Source organism: Notolepis coatsorum, assembly GCF_963971535.1.
Source record: "Notolepis coatsorum genome assembly, chromosome: 4".
Lineage (NCBI taxonomy): Eukaryota > Metazoa > Chordata > Actinopteri > Aulopiformes > Paralepididae > Notolepis > Notolepis coatsorum.
This window is the reverse complement of record NC_140168.1, coordinates 4,309,422-4,331,452: the sequence shown is the minus strand read 5'-3', so window position 1 is coordinate 4,331,452 and position 22,031 is coordinate 4,309,422. Positions and strand designations below refer to the sequence as shown.

Here is a 22,031-nt window from a genome sequence, read left to right as displayed (position 1 = left end):
GCAACGTCATTACTTGATCATGGCTAATGTATATAACGTTGACGTTAAATCCCCTGCTTTTACCATTAGTAAATGTTAGCTATAATAACGTTTATAACGCTGCTACAGAAGGCAGGGTCTCTATAACGTAAACAACTTGGCGTAACGTAGCAAAATAACGATGCACCGTCGGTCAGACAGTTACGCTAATAATCACCTATATCATGTCAACAGTGTAGCTAGTTGGCTAACGGGACAGCTAACGCTAAGCTAAACCTAGCTAGTCAGCCGACGCATGGTGGTGTAATTATTAGCCAAGTTAACGAAAACTCACCCCCCTATTGGGAAGACAACAACATGGAACACCGACGATCACCCGCCCAGTTCGTACAGCGACCGAGACGCCTTGATGATGATGATGATGAGATCCCGAGAAGCCGATAATCTAGCGAGCTAGTAGCTACTGTAGTTACTTTAGTGAGAACGTGCCGCCGGCTGCGCCACTAGCTACCGTCGGCTAACATGTGCAATAGGGTATATCTGCAGAGCCGCAAGCCCAACGTCTGGGCGGGGCTTCGTGGCTTGGACTAGGTTTGAGCACGCGGGCCGGCCTTGCGGCTCTGCAGATATACCCTACTACTCCATGTGAGGCAGGAGCAGCGAGCAGCAGCGACGCTGCCTGTTGGCCGACTGCACGTTACACGGCGTTACGCACGTCACGTCCGAATCAGTATCAAGAGTTGATTGATTGATTGATTGATTGATTGATTGATTGATTGATTGATTGATTGATTGATTGATTGATTGATTGATTGATTGATTGATTGATTGATTGAAAACTTTATTTAACAGATTGCAGAATGGGTACAATACAGTACGGCTCAATACATACACCATTGTTAAGGGGATGCAGACCACAGAAATACTTTCATCTTGTTTACATCAGGGTCCCCCATTTTCAATTTATCTTAACATACATGATACATGACATACACAGATAGACAATACTGCTACATCTATACATTTATGACATACCAGATCTACAAATACAGTACTGTTTGTGATACAAAAAGAGTCTAAAAAAGAGAGTATATACATTTGACGAAGAAACTGTACATTGGAGGAGGTTGGGTAGGTGGGGGGGGGGGGGTTAGGTGGGGGGGGGAACTGTACATTGGAGTAGGTGGGTGGGGGGGGGGAACTGTACATTGGAGGAGGTTGGGTAGGTGGGGTGGGGGGGGACTGTACATTGGAGGAGGTTGGGTAGGTGGGGTGGGGGGGAACTGTACATTGGAGGAGGTTGGGTAGGTGGGGTTTGGGGGGGTAACTGTACATTGGAGGAGGTTGGGTAGGTGGGGTTTGGGGGGGTAACTGTACATTGGAGGAGGTTGGGTAGGTGGGGTGGGGGGGTGGGACTGTACATTGGAGGAGGTTGGGTAGGTGGGGTGGGGGGGGTGGGACTGTACATTGGAGGAGGTTGGGTAGGTGGGGTGGGGGGGGAACTGTACATTGGAGGAGGTTGGGTAGGTGGGGTTTGGGGGGGTAACTGTACATTGGAGGAGGTTGGGTAGGTGGGGTTTGGGGGGGAACTGTACATTAGAGGAGGTTGGGTAGGTGGGGTTTGGGGGGGAACTGTACATTGGAGGAGGTTGGGTAGGTGGGGTGGGGACTGTACATTAGAGGTGGTGGGATGGGGGGGTTGGGTAGGTGGGGTGGGGACTGTACATTAGAGGTGGTGGGATGGGGGGGTTGGGTAGGTGGGGGGGGGACTGTACATTAGAGGTGGTGGGATGGGGGGTTTGGGTAGGTGGGGGGGGGACTGTACATTAGAGGTGGTGGGATGGGGGGGTTGGGTAGGCGGGTGGGGTAACTGTACATTGGATTATCGACTAAACCTTACCAGGTCCCAAGAAGAGGGTCTCGTGTATTACTGGGTTTAATAGGACATTTACAGTGGAGGGGGTTGGGTTAGGACATTTTACAGGGGCCAGTTTCGAATTGCAGTCTCCTGTAGGTGCTCTTTGAGAGTGGTTTTGAAAGTGGGTAGTGATTCACATTCCTTTACGGCTGTGGGTAGGGCGTTCCACATTGATGTGGCATAATTGCGAAACGTGTTTAGTCCCTTGTTTGAGCCGAATCTGGGTTTAACATGATTTGTGGAGCTCCCTCTGGTGTTGTGGTCGTGGTATTCACTGACCTTTGGGAAGTATTTTGAATTACATGTACAAGGTCTTTATTGATAAGGAATTTGATTTGGTCGTTTTTGGTGCGACATTAACGGATAATAAAATAAAAAGGTGGAATAAAGTTCAAGTTATTTTTTTTTAACTAAAATGGAATATAAACTAAATTAAAATAGAAGCACAATATAATATCATATAATTATGAAATACAAATAAAAGGGAGAGAAGGGGATCGCGTGAATGAATGTTGATTAGAGAGCTAAGGCTCAAAGAATGTTGTAATCAACATTAATTAATGTCATCCTGTAAATGTCCTAACCCAACCCCCTCCAATGTACAGTAAATGACCAAGTATGGCTTTGTCAATATTCCAATGTACAGTTTTGCTTGTACAGTGTACAGCCCCCCCCCCCCTGTGACCTGTGTAGCTGCTTAGTGAAGGACGACCAGCGTGTTTCGCGGAGTTCGAGCAGCGTAAACGGCGTCACATCCTTTTCCTTTAGCAATGTGCAGGCAGGGGCCTAGCCGAAACAAGGTGCATGTCTACTTTTTCAACCTGTTTACAAAATAATCGAAGAGAGAATGCATGTGCAAAACAAATGACAGCAATGCGCGATTCTACCAATCATTCTGCAAACGTGAGTAACAAAACGCTGCCGTCTCTCTGGCGCTCACAATGCTAAGGGAGCGTCTTTAAAAATGCGCGTTCTGTAGTAAACGTCGAGCTGATCAAGTAGCTGCTAGGGGTTTGCAATAATTTGAAGCACCCCGTCCGTCTATGCCGTTGTTAGCACACGCCGTTTCAACTTTTTTACTTTAATTTACAAAGATAATTAATTGAGAAATATCTTCGTAAAATGTAGACCCATGCACAAGTACAATTGCAGTGGTTTGGTTTTCAAATGTCTGCCTGGGTTTGATTGATTGATTGAGAACTTTATTAACAGATTGCAGAATGGGTACAATACAGTACAGCTCAATACACACAATTGTTAAGGGGATGCAGACCAGAGAAAGACTTTCGTCTTGTTTACATCAGGGTCCCCCATTTTCAATTCATCAGGGGTCTTGATTACACACACCACTGGCCAAATTAGATTAGACTAGAATTATAGATTCAAATGTAATGTCATCCTGCAGCACAAGTACAGTACAACGAAAATAAGTTTGGCATCCAACCAGAGTGCAAATGTAAAGTGCAGTAGTAATATACCCAGGTGATTAAACTGGGTATAAAATATATAAATTAGTACTACTGAGTAATAGTGCTAATCATCAGATGTGTGTACAGAGTTGTAGTATTAATATGTACAGTGATACAGGTGTAAAGACACTATGGTAGTAAGTCATACTGGCCAGCAGCGTAACTAGTAAGAGTAGGTAAGGGATATGTACAGATATAGATATAGTATCTACAGATGTAAAAGGATTGTGTGCAGGTATGTACAGAAAGATGTGTGTGTGTGTGTGTGTGTGTGTGTATATATATATACTAGGGGTGCGTGTAACGAGGTACACAAAAACCACGGTTTGGTACGTACCTCGGTTTTGAAGTCACGGTTCGGTACGGGTTTTCGGTACAGTGGGGGAAAGTTTGGCTTTCCATGTTCCACTCAGGGGTGATGTAGTGTGCAGTAACTAATTGTACTTGTAGGGCTGTCAACGAATATTCTATATTGAAATTAATAATCGATTTGTTAAATATAAAAAAAAGTATATTAGATTGTGAAAAAAAACAGCCCCCGGTGGGCAGTTGTTAGTGGTTAACACTTTGATCGCCATGGTTAAATTCATAATTTACCATCCCTAGCCAGCTCTATTTGTCTATGGAGAAGTTCCCCTTCTTTGCAGGGCTATAACTTTTTAAATTGTATTGCTAAATTGACATTATTATGGCCCATTCAATGTCCTATATCTATTGTTCAGGGTGTAGCAACGTTATACTTTTTCATTCACATATTCATACTAAAATACGGTCTAAAGTATAAGTATGTTTTTATCGTTTTCTGCAGCTTTCTCCAGAACGTGATTTATAGCTCCAAATGCATTATATTGATGATCAAATACAGTTTGGTAGCGATCGGTGCCAGATAAAAAATTTCAACTGGAGGTACTTCTAGAAGTTACTACGTATGATCTGATGTTGACCGGATGGGCGGGGGGTCGTTTATAATTCCGTGGGCAACGTTATATCATTCATCTAGTGTGGGTCATATGATCATCAGAGCAGTTAGTATAGCAGACATTAGAAAATAACGCTGAAACTCACCGTATCTTCCTCGCGCCGTTGGGGGATGAGCGTGGAATAGAATTTTTTTCTATTATGGGATGTCGAAATACCCGATCCATCTCCAGGTTGTATAATAGTATATACGTCCAAATCATGTTGTTTGTCGAGTTATTTGCACCGATCGGTGTTCACTGTGTCAAGATGGAGTCCTGCTAATGATAGCGAGTGCCCGGACGAAATATGGGTGAGCACCACTTCATCCACATGACTTCCTGTTGGGCGATCTGCCGAGCGGCCACCAGATGGCGCTCTTGAACCGTTAGAGAGTTGAGTGGAGCTCGGCAGTATATCTCAGGTCCCCGGAGGAGAAATATGATTTCGATCACAGATTTTTGAAATATTGATATCAAAGACGTGTTACGGCGTCTTCGGCAGAATGAGCATGGCGGGCAATGACGAGTTTCGGCGTTTCCGGCGATTAAAGTGTTAACATAGCGTTGTATTTGTTCGGCACACAGCCGTACTGAACCTTAGGTCCAGTACTGAAACGGTTCGGTACGGATACGTGTACCTTTACACCCCTAATATATACATATATATATATATATATGTATATATATATATATATATATATATATATATATATATATATATATATATGCTAAGAATAAAAGAAAAAAAAATATATATACGGTATATAGCATTATTGTACATGCTATCATACAGCGTTATTTGCAGCCCCCCCTATGTATGATATAATCCATGTTGTACAATGTCGCCACATTGATTTATATAATTTTACATGACATCAGTTTTAAGCCTCTTTTAGCCGTCATGTAACCTTTAAGCTGCACAGATTATGAGACTATTTTTTTAACTCGTTGCCTGTCTTTGACAATTTAATTTAGTATTTACTTTTCAGAAAGAAAGAAAAAAAACAAGTGTGTGAGGTCATCGTCGTCGTCGTGTCTTCCTGAGTAGCAGCCCGTCCACCGAGGAGGAGGAGGAGGAGGAGGAGGAGGAGGAGGAGGAGGAGGAGGAGCGAGACGAGAGAGAGATGCTCCCCCAGGAGCACCAGCATGCACAGCGTGTGCTGTCCTCCCTGAACCAGCAGAGGGCGCTGGGACGGTTCTGCGACGCCACGTTGAACGTGGGGGGGGGAGACGGCGGTGGGGGGGTCTACCTGGCCCACCGCAGCATCCTGGCCTGCTTCAGCGACCTGTTCCGAGACTCCCGGACGCCGGTCGCGCAGCAGTGCGTGGAGGTCAGCCTGCAGGGGTGTCCCGGCGAGGGCCTGGAGCTCCTCCTGGACTTCGTCTACACGGGAGAGCTGAGGCTGGACGCGGTGAACCTGGAGAGGGTGCGTTGCGCCGCCGTCAGCCTGTGCGTCCCGGAGGCTCTGGCGCTGTGCCGGCGGTTCACGGAGAGCTCCGGTGAAACCACGGCGGCGCCTGTCAAGCGGAGGCGAGGGAGGCCCAGGAAGTCCACGGCGCCTGCGCTGTCCAACGGGGCTCTGAAGGAGGAACCCTCAGTGGGAGGAGTCACAAAAGACGAGCCCAGCTTTGATACCGGCTCCACCACTGTCACCGCCGCCGCCACCACCACCACTCGCTCTGGCCGCAAGGTCAAGGGCCCCAGGCGTCTGGTCGGGGAGAGCGCTTCAGCAGACGTCACGCCGCCCGAGAAGGCAAATAAGAGACCGTCGCTTATCCTGGTGGAGAAAGACGGCCGTGATGCCGTGGAGCGGAGCCAGAGTCCCCTTCAGCCTTCCACTGAAACAGTAGGTGCTTCAGCCTTCCACTGAAACAGTAGGTGCTTCAGCCTTCCACTGAAACAGTAGGTGCTTCAGCCTTCCACTGAAACAGTAGGTGCTTCAGCCTTCCACTGAAACAGTAGGTGCTTCAGCCTTCCACTGAAACAGTAGGTGCTTCATTCCTTCCACTGAAACAGTAGGTGCTTCAGCCTTCCACTGAAACAGTAGGTGCCTCAGCCTTCCACTGAAACAGTAGGTACTTCAGCCGCCTTCCACTGAAACAGTAGGTGCTTCAGCTTTAGCCTTCCACTGAAACAGTAGGTGCTTCAGCTTTAGCCTTCCACTGAAACAGTAGGTACTTCAGCTTCATTCCTTCCACTGAAACAGTAGGTGCTTCAGCCTTCCACTGAAACAGTAGGTGCTTCAGCCTTCCACTGAAACAGTAGGTACTTCAGCCGCCTTCCACTGAAACAGTAGATGCTTCATTCCTTCCACTGGAACAGTAGGTGCTTCAGCCTTCCACTGAAACAGTAGGTGCTTCAGCCTTCCACTGAAACAGTAGGTACTTCAGCCGCCTTCCACTGAAACAGTAGGTGCTTCAGCCTTCCACTGAAACAGTAGGTGCTTCAGCCTTCCACTGAAACAGTAGGTGCTTCAGCCTTCCACTGAAACAGCTTCAGCCTTCCACTGAAACAGTAGGTACTTCAGCTTTAGCCTTCCACTGAAACAGTAGGTGCTTCAGCCTTCCACTGAAACAGTAGGTACTTCAGCTTTAGCCTTCCACTGAAACAGTAGGTGTTGTGGAGCAGAGCCCCTTCAGCCTTCCACTGAAACAGTAGGTGTTGTGGAGCAGAGCCCCTTCAGCCTTCCACTGAAACAGTAGGTGTTGTGGAGCGGAGCCCCTTCAGCCTTCCACTGAAACAGTAGGTGTTGTGGAGCGGAGCCCCTTCAGCCTTCCACTGAAACAGTAGGTGTTGTGGAGCGGAGCCCCTTCAGCCTTCCACTGAAACAGTAGGTGTTGTGGAGCGGAGCCCCTTCAGCCTTCCACTGAAACAGTAGGTGTTGTGGAGCGGAGCCCCTTCAGCCTTCCACTGAAACAGTAGGAAGTGTTTCCATTAGTCTGACTAAAACCATTACAATGTAATCTTCTTTTCTTTTCATGTCCATAATATACAAAGCTCTTCAGCTTATATAACGTCCAGCCAGTGCTTGGTACATGGCTGTCCCTTGATGTTGTGCAGAGTGCTGCTAGGTCCTTTGCTGTGCAGGGTGGTCCACCTAACCAGTCAAGTCAAGTCAAGAGTTTTATTTGTCACGGCATACAAGTATACAATGAAATGCGGGGGGTTGGGGAGCTCCAGTAGCTCACCACGTACCGCGAGTGCTATTTCAGCGCCGTGGACAACCGCGCTCGCGCGGATCTGGGGCTGAGCGAGTTCGAATCCCGGACTGCAGCCGTGCCTTTCCCAGAGTGTCTTCCCCCCCATCTGAACCCTTTCAGCCTGCTTCTGTCGGTCGAACTTGACCAAGTATAAATGCGATAAACGTATAAAAGAGCCAGGGAAATGGCCAAAGTTTAAAAAAAAGAAATGCGGGGGGTCTTGCCCGCAACGATGTGCATAATACAATAGTAATATATAATAATCCAATAGAACGACATTGTGCAATAAAACAAGTAAACAAAGTAGCGCATATCAGGTATATGTACATGAGTTATTTACAGAGCATGGTAGGACATGCTAGGTCCTGTGGTAGTGCAATACACTGTTGGCTACGGATGAGGCACTGGGTCTTTATGTACACTGCGCTATACAATGCTATATTATACAATCTCAAGTTATACTATACTATTCTTAAAGTGACCTTTCCTTTTTGTAAAGTGACCATAAGTGTGAGCGCGTGTGCAGCAGAGGACACGGAAGGAGGTGCCCCATGGTCTGGGGTTCTGTCTGTGCCACAGTCACATGTGGTTGGGCCACTAATATGACCCGTCTGGAACGGCCAACACCTGAGTGTTGAGTCGGTTCAGGCACTTCCATTGTGCCCAGTTGTTATCTCCTGGACATTACAGTGTAATGTAGGCTGGTCGTTAGCCCCCCTGTTAGGATGCAGTGTGTCTTACCAGTTACCACTATACTGCATTCATTGGTGACAACAAGTGAAAATGTGATGATGATAATAAGATAAGATAACATGTTCCTTCACTGATCCCCTTTGGGGAAACTCGGGCATCCTAGCAGCACGGGGGAGGGGAGGTACAGGTATGGGCAGGGTGATGGTAGAAAGAAAGACAAAAATATAGGCAATAAAATTAGATCTGAATATAAAAGTATGAGAAAAATAAACTGTAAACAAAGGTGCAAATGAGGGTCTGTATGCCCTATGATACCTTACACTCAATAAATATAGGCTTGAGAATGTAATCTGAATATATATATTATACACTACTATGATGAGTAAGAGTAAAAGTAAACAGTATACACACATGGTGTAGTATACACAAGGTACCCTAACTGGCATGATGTATGTTGTAGTCCGTGCATGTTTTGGTGGTTAAGAGTCGGACACACTAGTGGTCAGACGTTCCCAATAATTCTCTAGTTCTGCAGCCGTACAGTGATGATGATGATGGTGGTGGTGGTGGTGGTGGTGGTAATGATGGGGAGAAGGAGGATGAGGACTATTGGATGGTGATGATATATATATATATATTCTTTTTTAAACCTTTATTTAACCAGGTAAAATGCTTGAGATCAAGGATCTCTTTTACCAACAAGACCTGACCCAAAATGGCAGCAATAAAAAATAATAAACCAAGTCACATCAACATACAGGACAAAACACAGACGGATAAAGGTAAAGATGAAAAAGATAAAAGGATAAAAAAGCAAGCGCCACCAAAAAGATAATCCTGAGATCGCAAGTAAAAAAAGTTGATGATCAGAGTTAGTGAGATATGTACAGAGAGGTATAAAGGTTACGGACCAAGGGGCGGCTACGTGGTGAAGTGGGCAAGGCGCTCACCACAAATGCTGGATACACTGGGTTCGCCTGTTCGAGCCCAGCGCTCCACATTGCTTTCAGTTTAGCTGGTGAAAAGATGCGACTGCTGTTACCTCAAGTACCGGAGGGGACTTGTGCTATGTATGACTTAGTCCACATTGCAGCCGGCTTGTGGGAGGCAAGAAACAGCGTTCGAGACAGGGGAGGGTTGAATTGGATGATACGAAATTGGGATGGGAGAAAAAGTTAGAAAATTACGGACCAATACGTGCTTTATAAATAAAGTTATGCCAATGGAGAAGCCTACAAGCAGACAGCCTACCGTGGCATATAAAGTACAATGCTGCGTGAGTGATCGACAGCCAGTAATAAATCGTATGACACCATGATAAGTAGAGTCGAGCATATCATAATGCAAATGCTGTTTCTGTGTTGTTCCCAGACGACTGAGCCGGAGCCGGAGCTGGATCTAAACCACAGTGAGCTCAGTCATGTGGATGAATATCCAGGAGACGACGAAGGAGGAGGAGGAGGAGGAGGAGGAGAGGGAGAGGGAGACGGAGACGACATCATCGGGGAGTTGGAGGGGTTCAACGAGGGCTCGGACGAGGAGTACGTGCCCGTCGCTCAGCCCGGCCCCGCCCCCTCGTCCGCCCCCCCCTCGTCCGCAGCGCCCCCCCCCCGGGGGAGACGCAAGGCCCAGAGGAGGGGGGCGGACCGGAAGGAGAGCGGCGAGGCGGCAGAGGACGGGCCCAGGAAGGGCTCTGTCCAGTGTCCCACGTGTGACAAAACCTTCTGCAGCAAGTACTACCTCAAAGTCCACAACAGGTAGGGGGCGCTGTTCACTTACTGTCTACTGTTCACTTACTGTCTACTGTATACTGTTCAGTCACTGTATACTGTTAGTGTTCAGTTACTGTACTGTTCAGCTACTGTATACTGTATACTGTTTAGTTAGTGTCTACTGTTCAGTTACTGTCTACTGTTCAGTTACTGTCTACTGTTCAGTTACTGTCTACTGTTCAGTTACTTTCTACTGTTCAGTTACTGTCTACTGTTCAGTTACTGTCTACTGTTCAGTTACTGTCTACTGTTCAGTTACTGTCTACTGTTCAGTTACTGTCTACTGTTCAGTTACTGTCTACTGTTCAGTTACTTTCTACTGTTCAGTTACTGTCTACTGTTCAGTTACTGTCTACTGTTCAGTTACTGTCTACTGTTCAGTTACTGTCTACTGTTCAGTTACTGTCTACTTTCTACTGTTCAGTTACTGTCTACTGTTCAGTTACTGTCTACTGTTCAGTTATTGTCTACTGTTCAGTTACTGTCTACTGTTCACTTACTGTACTGTTCAGTCACTGTTCAGTTCAGTCAGTTGTCCACTAGGGGGTGGTCCAGAGTGTGGCTGTGCCTTCTGTCCGGGAGAAGAAAAAAAAGAGTTTTGCAATCAATTAAGCCATTTGCTGTAATTACCTGCAATTTAAAAAGCATAATTTCAATAAAATAGCAAATACAAGGGTAAGTTCCAAATAAGTCATTTATTTAAGTACAGTGGATAAGGCTGCACAGTAGTTTAACATTGAACACGAAAACACACGCGCGCACATGCAGAGGCCCTAGCGTCATGTATCAGACAATGATGCGTCTGCTGGATCCAAGTTTTCCCTGCAAAAACTAAATATATATATATATTTTAAACACATGGCGGCGCTGGCGTGTTGTCATGGTGACGCTGCGCCCCTATATACTGTTGTTTAGAGAAAGCCCTGATAAGATATTGATCTCCTTGGGGGAGTGCACTGATCCTGGAGGTCCTGCGACACCAGGTGGATGCGTGGAGTGGAGGGAGCAGCAAGCGCCTGGTCCATCTCCCTGCTCCAAACATCTATTTAATATATGGTCCCCGGGTAGGGGACGTGTATCAGGTATTATTAACCCATTGAAACCGGGAAACACATTTGTGTGTATAATATACAGGCTATATATTGCATTATTAGCAAGTGTTTTAGGTCTAAATGGGTTAAACTGATAAGAACAGATACTAATACAGATACTAGTAAAAATATACACATGCTGTATATTTAAGTTAATCAAAAAGTCTTCTTTGCAGCAGCATAGAAAATCTTTGCACATTGCACATTACATACTTGCCTATTTTCTTGTTGGAACTGTACATAGCCATTTTGTTATTTATATTGTATATAGTGTAATATCTGCACACTTTGTTAGAATTGTATATAGTCGGCGGCTAGGTGGTGTAGTGGGCAAGGCGCTCGCCATCAACGCTGGAGACGCTGGGTTCGAGTCCAGCTCTCGGCGTTGCTACCAGCTTGGCTGGTCGCTCATACTAACACAATTGGCAGTGTTAGGGGTGGGAAAGCTGGTGGGTGGGTCCTGGGCGTTGTGGACAGCGACCCCTACAGTTCGATCGGGGCGCCTGCACAGCGAAGGTAGGATCTGGAGGGAGGTAGTGCGACCTTCCACACGTTACAGGTTACACTCTCTCCCGGTGAGAGTCTGAGCTGCCAGGCTGGCTGCTGGCTGGCTGCACATGCGTCGGAGGAAAGCATGTGACAGTCTCCGGCCTCCCGGACCAACAGTAGGGGGGGGTGCGCAACAACCAGGAAGGGGGTTGGGAATTGGCATAACGACTAAAAACAGTGGGACGGGAGAAAAATCGGAAAAAGGAGGGGGGGGGGGGGGGGGGGAGATAATAAAAAATTTAAAATAAAATAAAAGAATTGTATATAGTCATCTTGCTTTTATTTTATATTATATTGGATGCTGCTACGGACGGTCGAGGAACCACGACAAAGAGAATTTCACAATTTCTTCATCTAAAAGGTACCGAATGACGTGACTATAAAAGCAATCTGAATCTGAAAGACAATAGACTGAAACGGCACCATGACGATTGTAACTGAGGGGTACAATTCCCTGACTGTATTAATCAAGTATTAGTATCATTAAACTACTACCGTCTTATGTACATTACTGGCCAATACCGTACACAGGTATATGATAAGAACTTCTCCACAATAACACGGTTTCCACTCAAATACTCGTTTAGAATATTTATTACATCAAAAGGTATTATTACATTTATCATTTGAATGCACTTGTAAGGCAAAGAATGTGCGTAGGCAAGTCAATACTGAATATTAGGAATTCTCTATTGTACTCTGGGAAGGGGTGTACTACCGGTTGTAAGCCAGCAGGGGGAGGCAATGCTCTATGAAAGTCAAGGGTCCACGGAGGCGATATCACCCCTGTGTCAGCGGGGAAAGCAGCAGCTGTGATCCCAGGGTGCGCGCCGCAGATGAAGCCGTGGAGTCTCTGCTCCGACAGAGACGGGCTCGAGTGATGTCCGCACGGGCATGTGTAGATCTCACAGCAGTGGGGTAGACGGTTCTCTGCTCCAGCAGCTTGGTCAAAGCAATGAAGAATAATAATCCCTGCCGGAAGGTGGCTCTGCAATCACCGGGGTAAATCCTCCGGTTGGTCCGTGGTTCACAGTTGAACTTGACGTTACTATCCTTATTAGCACGCGGCAATAAGTGCTCTATGTAGACGCACAATTACTCACTTCACGTGGTCTTTGACTCGTAATGAAGGCTTTACTAGCAAGGAGCGAACGATACGTTAAACAAACGTAGTAGGATAAACACGACTCTATTTGGGGCAATACGAGCCCTGCTGTACCACACGTTGCGTAGTGGGTAAGGCTTTACTTGGTAACTGAACCAGACTGAACTGAAGGCGAACTGAAAAGGAAGTTCTGTATTCGCTGGTCATATTTATACGTACGGTGGACAAATAGTGCCGCTCTGCTTTCGGTAGCCGTATTCATGGGCAGAAGCGGGCATGTTAAGACAAGTCATGTCGGTAGCTTTCAAGTCAGCTCTAGGGGGTAAGTCACTGGCGCCTAGGGGATCGCTTCCAATAGGAGAACGAATATTATGGTCTGTCCTGTACCAGGTAAAGGGATATTCCGTGTATATGTACAAAGAATATACAAGGGATATCAAACGATATACAAATATTATACATGGGATCTCAGGCAATAAATATATATATTCGGTTTAATCTGACCCTTTGTAACAGCCGCCCCCTAATTAGTCCCACCTAATTAGCTAAGCAGAGACAGATTAACCGCACTGTCCACTACTCAATGTCCGTTGTGAGGGTAGGCAGGTCACAAGTCATGGGGTCATGGTCGTCATTAGGCGAGTCGGGGAGCCTTGGCGACTCTATCAGCTTCGCCACGGGTCGGTTGTAGGTCCGCCCTTGGCCGAGCACTTCTGCCACTCTGACCCTTCTGTCGGCACCAGTGGTCACTTTGCTTACGCGGCCGGCCGGCCACGCAGCTCGGGGTGGTGACTGGTCTATGGTCATGACGACTGGACGGGATGAAGGGGGGCTTAGGAGGGAGCGGGCCTGAGACTGCTTTGATCTGTGCTTGGCTGTGCTTTCTCCTCCTCCGTCTGTTTCTCTTGTTTGCTCTGTACCCCATCTGAGGAGGGGCCGGTCCCGGCCGCCCCGTCAAGGAGTCGCTTGGGGTGCTGGGTTCGAGGTCAGCCACGTCTGGAGCGCAGCTGAGGGGGGTGGAGTTCCGAACTCCCTCTGGTGCCCACGGTTCTCTCACGGGCCTCTCGCTTAATGTCAATAGCCTCTGCTGTACGGGGGAGAGGTCGGTGTCGCTCGCCTCTGTGTGTAGGCAGCGTGTAAACGTGGGTTGACTGTCAAGTCCGTAGAGGGGGCCCTGGAGCGTCCATCCCAGTCGGGTCTGAACCGCGACTGGGCATCCTTTGGGTCCGACGTGGGCCGCCCCAATTGGGAAAATGAGGTCCGCGTGGTCGGAGCCGATGAGCAGGGTCGGTGTGGCGCCGTCGATAAGCGGTATAGGTAGTTGACGTAGGTGCACATACTTCTCCATCAGCTGTGGGATGGGGTAGGTGTACTGAGACAGGCCTATGTCGTGGCTGGTGAAGACGTTAGTTATACTATACTGCTTCTCGGGCTGGTCCACCGCTGCCATCTTGAAGGAGACCCTTTCACCCTTTATGGTCTTCTGGTCCCTTCTGATGGTGCGTATGGTCATTGTATCTTTGACACCCCGCAGGCCCAACTGGGCTGCTGCGGAAGCGAGGAGGAGAGTCTTTTCAGACCCATCGTCCAGGACGGCGTAAGTGTCCAGGACCTTGTCCTCGTAGCTCAGGAGCACCCTGACAACTTTGAGGAGCACACGGGGGGTCCCGCTATGCTGGTCAATGTGGAGCACTCCTGTTGGTTGGTTGTCTTGGACCTTCTGGTGGGCTCCGCACCGTGCTGCGCGGTAAGCGGCGCCCGCCTGGGCCGCCCCTGCGTGGTAAGCGGCGCCCGCCTGGGCCGCCTCACGCCACTGGTTAACTTGGACGGGGTTCAGTGTCTTATATTCGGCGCACTGTGCCAGCCAGTGTCCGCCGTCGCAGTAGGTACAGTAGGGAGCGGTCTGGTGGCTCTTCGGTACTGGTGCCACCGCCTCGGCATGGTACATTACCGCGACAGGCCCACTCTGTTGTCCTGACTGACGCCTGTTGATGTCATGCAGGACCTCCAGGTGGGTGCCACTGCACCTGCTGCACTTCTTCTTCAAGCGGCACTCAGCTGCCAGGTGGCTGCGCGCGCAGCGGAAGCAGCGGCGGTGGTCCTTGGTCCACTGACTCACATCATCCGTGGTCAGCTTCTTGAAATCTTCGCACTGATACAGCCGATGTTCTCCCTCACAGTACTGGCACTCAATCTTCCACTGGTCCTCTTTCGTCGAGGGGGTGTTGTGGTTCTTGTGTGGTACTGATTTGGCTTGGTGCATAACGGTCACCAACCGGCGGTTATCCGTTTGTCCCCGAGGTCCGAGTCTTGGGCTTGGTCCACTCCATACGAACGTGTCGAGTCGTAGGCTACTGACCTCCCTGGCGAGGAACTCAGATAGGTCTAGGAGGGATGCCTCTGGACCGTTGGGGTCGCGGTAGTCTCTCTGCCGCCTGAAGCGCTCTTGTCGGGCGGGAGGGAGCTTCTCTAATATCCTCTCTACGTTAGAGTTAGCGTACTGTTCGTAGATACCCTTTTCCTTTTGGGACCCCAGCATCCCTACCAGGGACTGTACCTTGATAGACAGGTCATCTAGCGCTCTGTTGTCTCTGGCTGGGGGGAGACGGTCAATGTCTCTTATCTCCTGTATCACGTAGTCCCATACGCGTCCATACCGTTGGTCGAGTGCTGCTAGAGCCGCTGTGTATGGGGTAGTAGAGTTGGCATAGGCCAGCGCTATATTGTGCGCTCGGGGCACCTTGAGGTGCTTCAATAGGGTAGCATACTTGTGGCGTTCATCAGCTACATCAACCATCATTGTCTCTAAGCACATCCGTAGCTCCGTGTACTGTGCTCGGTTCTCATGGGTGAAGTCTGGAAACGTCGGTGCGCCAAAATACGATGTCATGGATGACTGGCACATCGGTGAGCGTTGGGGAAGAGGCCTCCTAGGCGAGTCTCCCCGTGCGTGTCGTCTTGGGCTGGTACTTGGTGGGTACCGAAGGTCGGGTACCCAGGTGCTGTCCCTCGGGGCTGGCGGTGCGTCAAACTCACCTGTGAGTTGAGTCGGGGGTTTGTAGCGCAGGGCCTCGGGGCTAACTTCTGGGCTGTACTGGACCTCCTGGTCCAGAGTACGTTGCTGCTGGTCGGGGCTGTGCTCGGCCTCCTGGGCCAGAGTACGTTGCTGCTGGTCGGGGCTGTACTGGGCCTCCTCTTCCTCCTCCTCTCCCTCTGCTAGGACCTGGAGTCTTCTGTTCAGTCTCTCGGCGTGGTCCGATTCTTCCCGGTTGCTGGGTCTCGTATGGACCGACCGGGGAGGGGGTTTGGAGACGTGGACAGGATCCTCCTGTTGGCGGGGTCCCGGGTCGCTTCGTCGGGTAGGGGAATGTGTCCTAGACCCATGTCTTGACGATCTCTGAGCTCCGTGTGGAGTGAGGGGGTGTCGCCATGGCAACCAGTTTGTCCATCAGCTCCGCCTGCAGCCGGTCGCGCTCTGCCTCGCGCTGGGCATGGGCTGCGTCGCGCGCTGCTTCGCGCTGGGCATTGCCGACGTCGCGCTGCGCATTGGCGCTGGCCTGGGCGGCGTCGCGCTGTGCGTGGGCGGCGTCGCGCTGGGCATTTGCGACGTCGCGCTGTGCATTGGCGGCGGCGTGCTGTGCATTGGCGGCGGCGTGCTGTGCATCGGCGCGGCTTCTCTCAATGTTCTCTTCTGTCTGGAGGCGTCTGGTCTCCAGTCTTATGCGGTCGTCTTCACTCCTTTGTTGCGCCTGGAAGCGCTCTCGCTCGCCTGCAAAATGTTCGCGCTCGCGCGTCTGTTGCGCTTGAAGTCGATCGCGTTCGGTGGAGGCTGCCAGGGTGGCGATGAGTGCTTGCGCCAGCATCTTGTCCGCCGCGCTGGGGGAAGACGCCGTTCGGGGCGATCGGCTCCCGGCAGTACTTGTTGGAGACCCGTTCTCCTGTTGCGTACCGAGGAGATCCATCTCCTGGGTGCGCGTCTCTTCTTGTGGTGGGTCGGGTTCCATCCCGGGAGGGCTTTCTTTATCCTGGAGCGCTCCGGGGACTACCTCGTCGGCGTTGTCTGGGGATAAAGTCGTGTCAGTTCCCTCCTGGTCCCCACCGTGAGTTTGGTCAGTTACATTAGAACCCACTAGGGCCTCTGTTGGCGGGGTAGCCTGGTTGATAGGGTCGGACATAATTTTACTATCCGCTTTAGTTATTTTATCCGTATCTAATTTCCCTTTAAAGCTAGGTATTGGACTGACAGCGTATGCCTCTAGATAGGGAGGTGGCTGCCGTCTGCGCTGCTTGGGGGCGATCTAGCTTAGGAGAACCGTTTGTGGAGTGTTCGTCATCGGCCATGTCAATATTAATATTATATTAATATTACGCTAATTATTATCCGGGGCTCGAAGGACCAATTAGAACTGAGGGGTACAATTCCCTGACTGTATTAATCAAGTATTAGTATCATTAAACTACTACCGTCTTATGTACATTACTGGCCAATACCGTACACAGGTATATGATAAGAACTTCTCCACAATAACACGGTTTCCACTCAAATACTCGTTTAGAATATTTATTACATCAAAAGGTATTATTACATTTATCATTTGAATGCACTTGTAAGGCAAAGAATGTGCGTAGGCAAGTCAATACTGAATATTAGGAATTCTCTATTGTACTCTGGGAAGGGGTGTACTACCGGTTGTAAGCCAGCAGGGGGAGGCAATGCTCTATGAAAGTCAAGGGTCCACGGAGGCGATATCACCCCTGTGTCAGCGGGGAAAGCAGCAGCTGTGATCCCAGGGTGCGCGCCGCAGATGAAGCCGTGGAGTCTCTGCTCCGACAGAGACGGGCTCGAGTGATGTCCGCACGGGCATGTGTAGATCTCACAGCAGTGGGGTAGACGGTTCTCTGCTCCAGCAGCTTGGTCAAAGCAATGAAGAATAATAATCCCTGCCGGAAGGTGGCTCTGCAATCACCGGGGTAAATCCTCCGGTTGGTCCGTGGTTCACAGTTGAACTTGACGTTACTATCCTTATTAGCACGCGGCAATAAGTGCTCTATGTAGACGCACAATTACTCACTTCACGTGGTCTTTGACTCGTAATGAAGGCTTTACTAGCAAGGAGCGAACGATACGTTAAACAAACGTAGTAGGATAAACACGACTCTATTTGGGGCAATACGAGCCCTGCTGTACCACACGTTGCGTAGTGGGTAAGGCTTTACTTGGTAACTGAACCAGACTGAACTGAAGGCGAACTGAAAAGGAAGTTCTGTATTCGCTGGTCATATTTATACGTACGGTGGACAAATAGTGCCGCTCTGCTTTCGGTAGCCGTATTCATGGGCAGAAGCGGGCATGTTAAGACAAGTCATGTCGGTAGCTTTCAAGTCAGCTCTAGGGGGTAAGTCACTGGCGCCTAGGGGATCGCTTCCAATAGGAGAACGAATATTATGGTCTGTCCTGTACCAGGTAAAGGGATATTCCGTGTATATGTACAAAGAATATACAAGGGATATCAAACGATATACAAATATTATACATGGGATCTCAGGCAATAAATATATATATTCGGTTTAATCTGACCCTTTGTAACAACGATTATATTACACGATAAAGACATTAAAAAAAATATGTCATATCACATTGTAATTTGTACTGAGAAAAACCTATACCGTCGTCAAACCTAAAAAGAATAATATGATATGTGATATTTTGGGGGGCGTATCTCCCAGCAGCCCCGCCCTCAGTGTGAACAGATCATCAGCCTGCAGCCTCTGACACAGTCGGTCCTGTTTCCACAGACGCCACACAGGAGAGAAGCCGTTCGTCTGTGCGAAGTGTGGGAAGAGGTACTTCAGGAAGGAGAACCTTCTGGAACATGAGTCCAGAAACTGTACGAGAGTTCACGTGAGTGAGATGAAGGATCGCATTTTTATTTATTTTTTTTACCTTCACAGCAGTAGTCGTTATATTTGTTCATAATTAAACCCTTGCACTGGAAAAACCATGTAACTCCGTTTCTTTTGGACGGCCCGTGTCCTTGCAGTAAAGTCGATCCCAAATCACTTGGGGGTGTGAATGTAATATATCACAAGAAAGTACTCGACCTCAAAAGTACTCTTTTGTCTTTAACCCATTCACTGCCACACGACCCTTTACTATTAACCTTCTGTCATGAAAGGGTTAACCGGCTGTCGTGCGGCAGTGAAAGGGTTAACCTTCTGTGTATTGTCGCAGTGAAAGGGTTAACCGTTTTGGTAGTGTGTGGCGGTGAAAGGGTTAAGGTAACACGTCAACATTATGGGAAAGGCGCTGACCATTTTCCCCAGAGTCAGACAAGAAGATAAACACCAATTTTCTCTCTGTGCGTTCAGTAGAAAGATATCTGGCTGCAAGCAAGCCTAGCTTAGCACAGATGAATGGAAGCTGAGGGGGTCATCCCTATGTTCCCCGGGTCCTATATGGACCGCTAGCCTAGCTCAAAGCTCCGGGAGAGGTGTTTTTTGGCCAACAGCTACTGTAGGCTAGCTGGTCCCGTATCTGCTTCCGTACATTTATGCTAAGCTAGGCTAGCTAGCAGCCGCTATAGCTTTCTACTGAATGCACAAAGAGGAAATTGGTATCTTCTTGTCTGACTCTGGAGAAGTCGGTAAGCACATTTCCCCATACTGTAGTAATTTCCCAGTGTTCCGTTAACTATGAATGAACACAACACTCGATAACTTACCATCTTGAGATATTAAAGTTTGAAAATCTCTCTAAAATGGAGTTACATGATGATTCTTCAAATCAAAATTGTTATCAAATTTGGATTGAACTCAATGAATTCTACCCTCGCTGCCAATTAGATCACATAGAAGCTACAAATGGACTCTGAGTGAACGATGTGTGTCGTGTTGCTTTTACAGACGCTCTCCTGTCCGACGTGCACCTCAACGTTTACCGGGAAGCAGGCGCTGCGTTTGCACATGATCTCCCACACGGGGGACATGCCCAACAAGGTGGGGGTCAATTCAGTCAATTCAGGAGGAGGATTTTCTTCAAAGGCTTTTCAAAACACATGGTCTATATTGAAATAATTGAGTTTCTATTTATATATATATATATTTTTTTTATTGATCTTTTCCCCCCTCCTTTTCCCTCCGATTTTCTCCCATCCCAATGTTAGTCATTATGCCAATTCCCAAACCCCCTTCCTGGTCGCTGCGCACTTACCCCCCACAGTCGGTCTGGGAGAGTGGAGGCTATCACGTGCTTCCTCCGACACACGTCCAGCCAATCAACCGCTTCTTTTCACCTGGCAGCGCGGACTCTCACTGAGAGGGTGTAACGTGTGGAAGGATCACACTACCCCCCTTAGATCCTATCCACGCTGAGCAGGCGCCCCGACCGAACTGTAGGAGTCGCTGTTTTACAACGACCCGGACCCACCCCGCCAGCTTCTCCCACCCTCTAATACTGCCAATTGTATTAGTGTGAACGGCCAGCCAAGCTGGTGACAACCCCGGAGCTGTGAGCTGGATTCGAACAGGCGAATCCAGCGTCTCCGGCGTTTGGTGAACATATGACCCACACTAGATGAATGATATAACACTGCCCACGGAATTATAAACGATCCCCCGCCCATCCGGTCATCATCAGATCATACGTAGATCATTCTAGAAGTACGTCCAATTGAAATTTTTTATATCGCCCCGATTGCCATCAAACTGTATTTCATCATCAATATAATGCATTTGGGGCTATAGATCACGTTCTGGAGAAAGCTGCAGAAAGAGATGAAAACATACTTATTAGACCATACTTTACTATGAATATGTGAATGAAAAAGTTTAACGTTGCTACACAATGAACAATACATATAGGACTTTGAATGGGCCCTAATAATGGCAATGTAGCAATAGAATTTAAAAAGTTATAGCCATGCAAAGAAGGGGTACTTCTCCATAGACAAATAGAGCTGGCAATCTATGGTATATCATGAATTTAACCCATGGCACCCAAAGTGTTAAAGTGAATTGACGGCAGCCTTGCCTACAACACAATAAAAACATCTTAAATACAAGTTAAATAAATGTGTTGTGTTTCTAATAAAAATCTGCATTGACCCTATTTCTTTATCCGTCTTCAGTGTTCATCCTGCACGGAGCAATTCATGCACAAGAGAGATCTAACGATTCACATGATCAAGGTCCATGGTTTTCCCAAACCACACGCGGTAAGTTGTTTGTTGAGCTTTTTTTGGTATTTGATCGTCTCACATAGAGCTTTTGATTAAAATGTAAATCGCATATATCCCTTTTGCGATTTTGTACAGTAGGGCTGCATGCAGATGCAATTATGTGGTGGAAAATCAAACTATAAACGGGTATGAAATGTACTTGTGAATAATAGAGATACATGAATGTTCTGGTTTGAATAATTATGATATAGTCCAGGTGTTTATGTATAGGCCTGATGGTATGTTTAGCTGTAGACGAGGATATTTAGAAGCCCATGCATTATCATAATATTATGACAGTAGAATCACTATGTACACGATCAGGGGAGATGAGGTGATGATACAGGACCCTTCTAACTAACAGTAGAGAGGCTGGTGGTGTCTGTTGTCACAGATCAATATGTATAAAACATGTGATGATTAGAGGCGGTCAGGTGGCGTAGCGGAGATTGCGTTCGTCACCAACGCCGGAGACGCTGGATTCGCCTGTTAGAATCCAGCTCCCGGCGTTGTCACCAGCTTGAAGTCATACATAGCACGAGTCCCCTCCGGTACTTGAGGTAACAGCAGTCGCATCTTTCCACCTGCGCAGCTCGATCTCTCAGTGGCGAGGAGTAACGCGTGGGAGGCTCACGCTGCCCCCGACACTTCCTGATTCTACTGCGCAGGCGCACCAACCGACCTGTAGGAGTCGCTGTCCACAACGCCCGATCCCCAGTTTCCCACCCCCTAATACGGCCAATGTGTATTAGTACGGACGACCAGCTAAACTGAAAGCAAATGTGGAGCGCTGGGCTCGAACAGGCGAGCCCAGCGTCTCCAGATTTCATGGCGAGCGCCTTGCCCACTACGCCACGTAGCCGCCTCTTTATCTGGGTATTTCTACGTTTACTTAAGTAAATGAACTGTGTACTTCTTCCACCGTGTTCATTCCTGAAAACCTTTCGGCCAAAATCTTAATTTCCCACTACAATCGCTGAATGAAAAAAAAGGGTAGATGAAACATTTAAATATATATTTTCTTAATACACATTACATTACACACATTTAATATCACATTTTAAGCATTTCCTCCTACA

At 48.1% G+C, this 22,031-nt stretch overlaps 2 protein-coding genes across 2 annotated transcripts in view; one reads left to right on the top strand and one right to left on the bottom strand.

Annotated features, from left to right (window-relative positions):
* Positions 1–490, bottom strand: part of nol9 (nucleolar protein 9) — a 69,725-nt gene extending 69,235 nt beyond the window's left edge. Inside the window, exon 1 of the mRNA XM_084312519.1 lies at positions 314–490. The gene's annotated coding sequence lies outside the window, so the exon portion shown is untranslated. The remainder of the gene's footprint in view (positions 1–313) is intronic.
* Positions 491–5,449: 4,959 nt separating this feature from the next.
* Positions 5,450–22,031, top strand: part of LOC311227601 (telomere zinc finger-associated protein-like) — a gene marked incomplete at both ends in the record, with an annotated part of 54,817 nt that continues 38,235 nt past the window's right edge. Inside the window, 5 exons of the mRNA XM_084313323.1 lie at positions 5,450–6,172; positions 9,591–9,976; positions 18,533–18,638; positions 19,640–19,732; positions 20,863–20,949. Coding sequence (XP_084169449.1) covers positions 5,450–6,172; positions 9,591–9,976; positions 18,533–18,638; positions 19,640–19,732; positions 20,863–20,949 — 1,395 coding nt within the window. The remainder of the gene's footprint in view (positions 6,173–9,590; positions 9,977–18,532; positions 18,639–19,639; positions 19,733–20,862; positions 20,950–22,031) is intronic.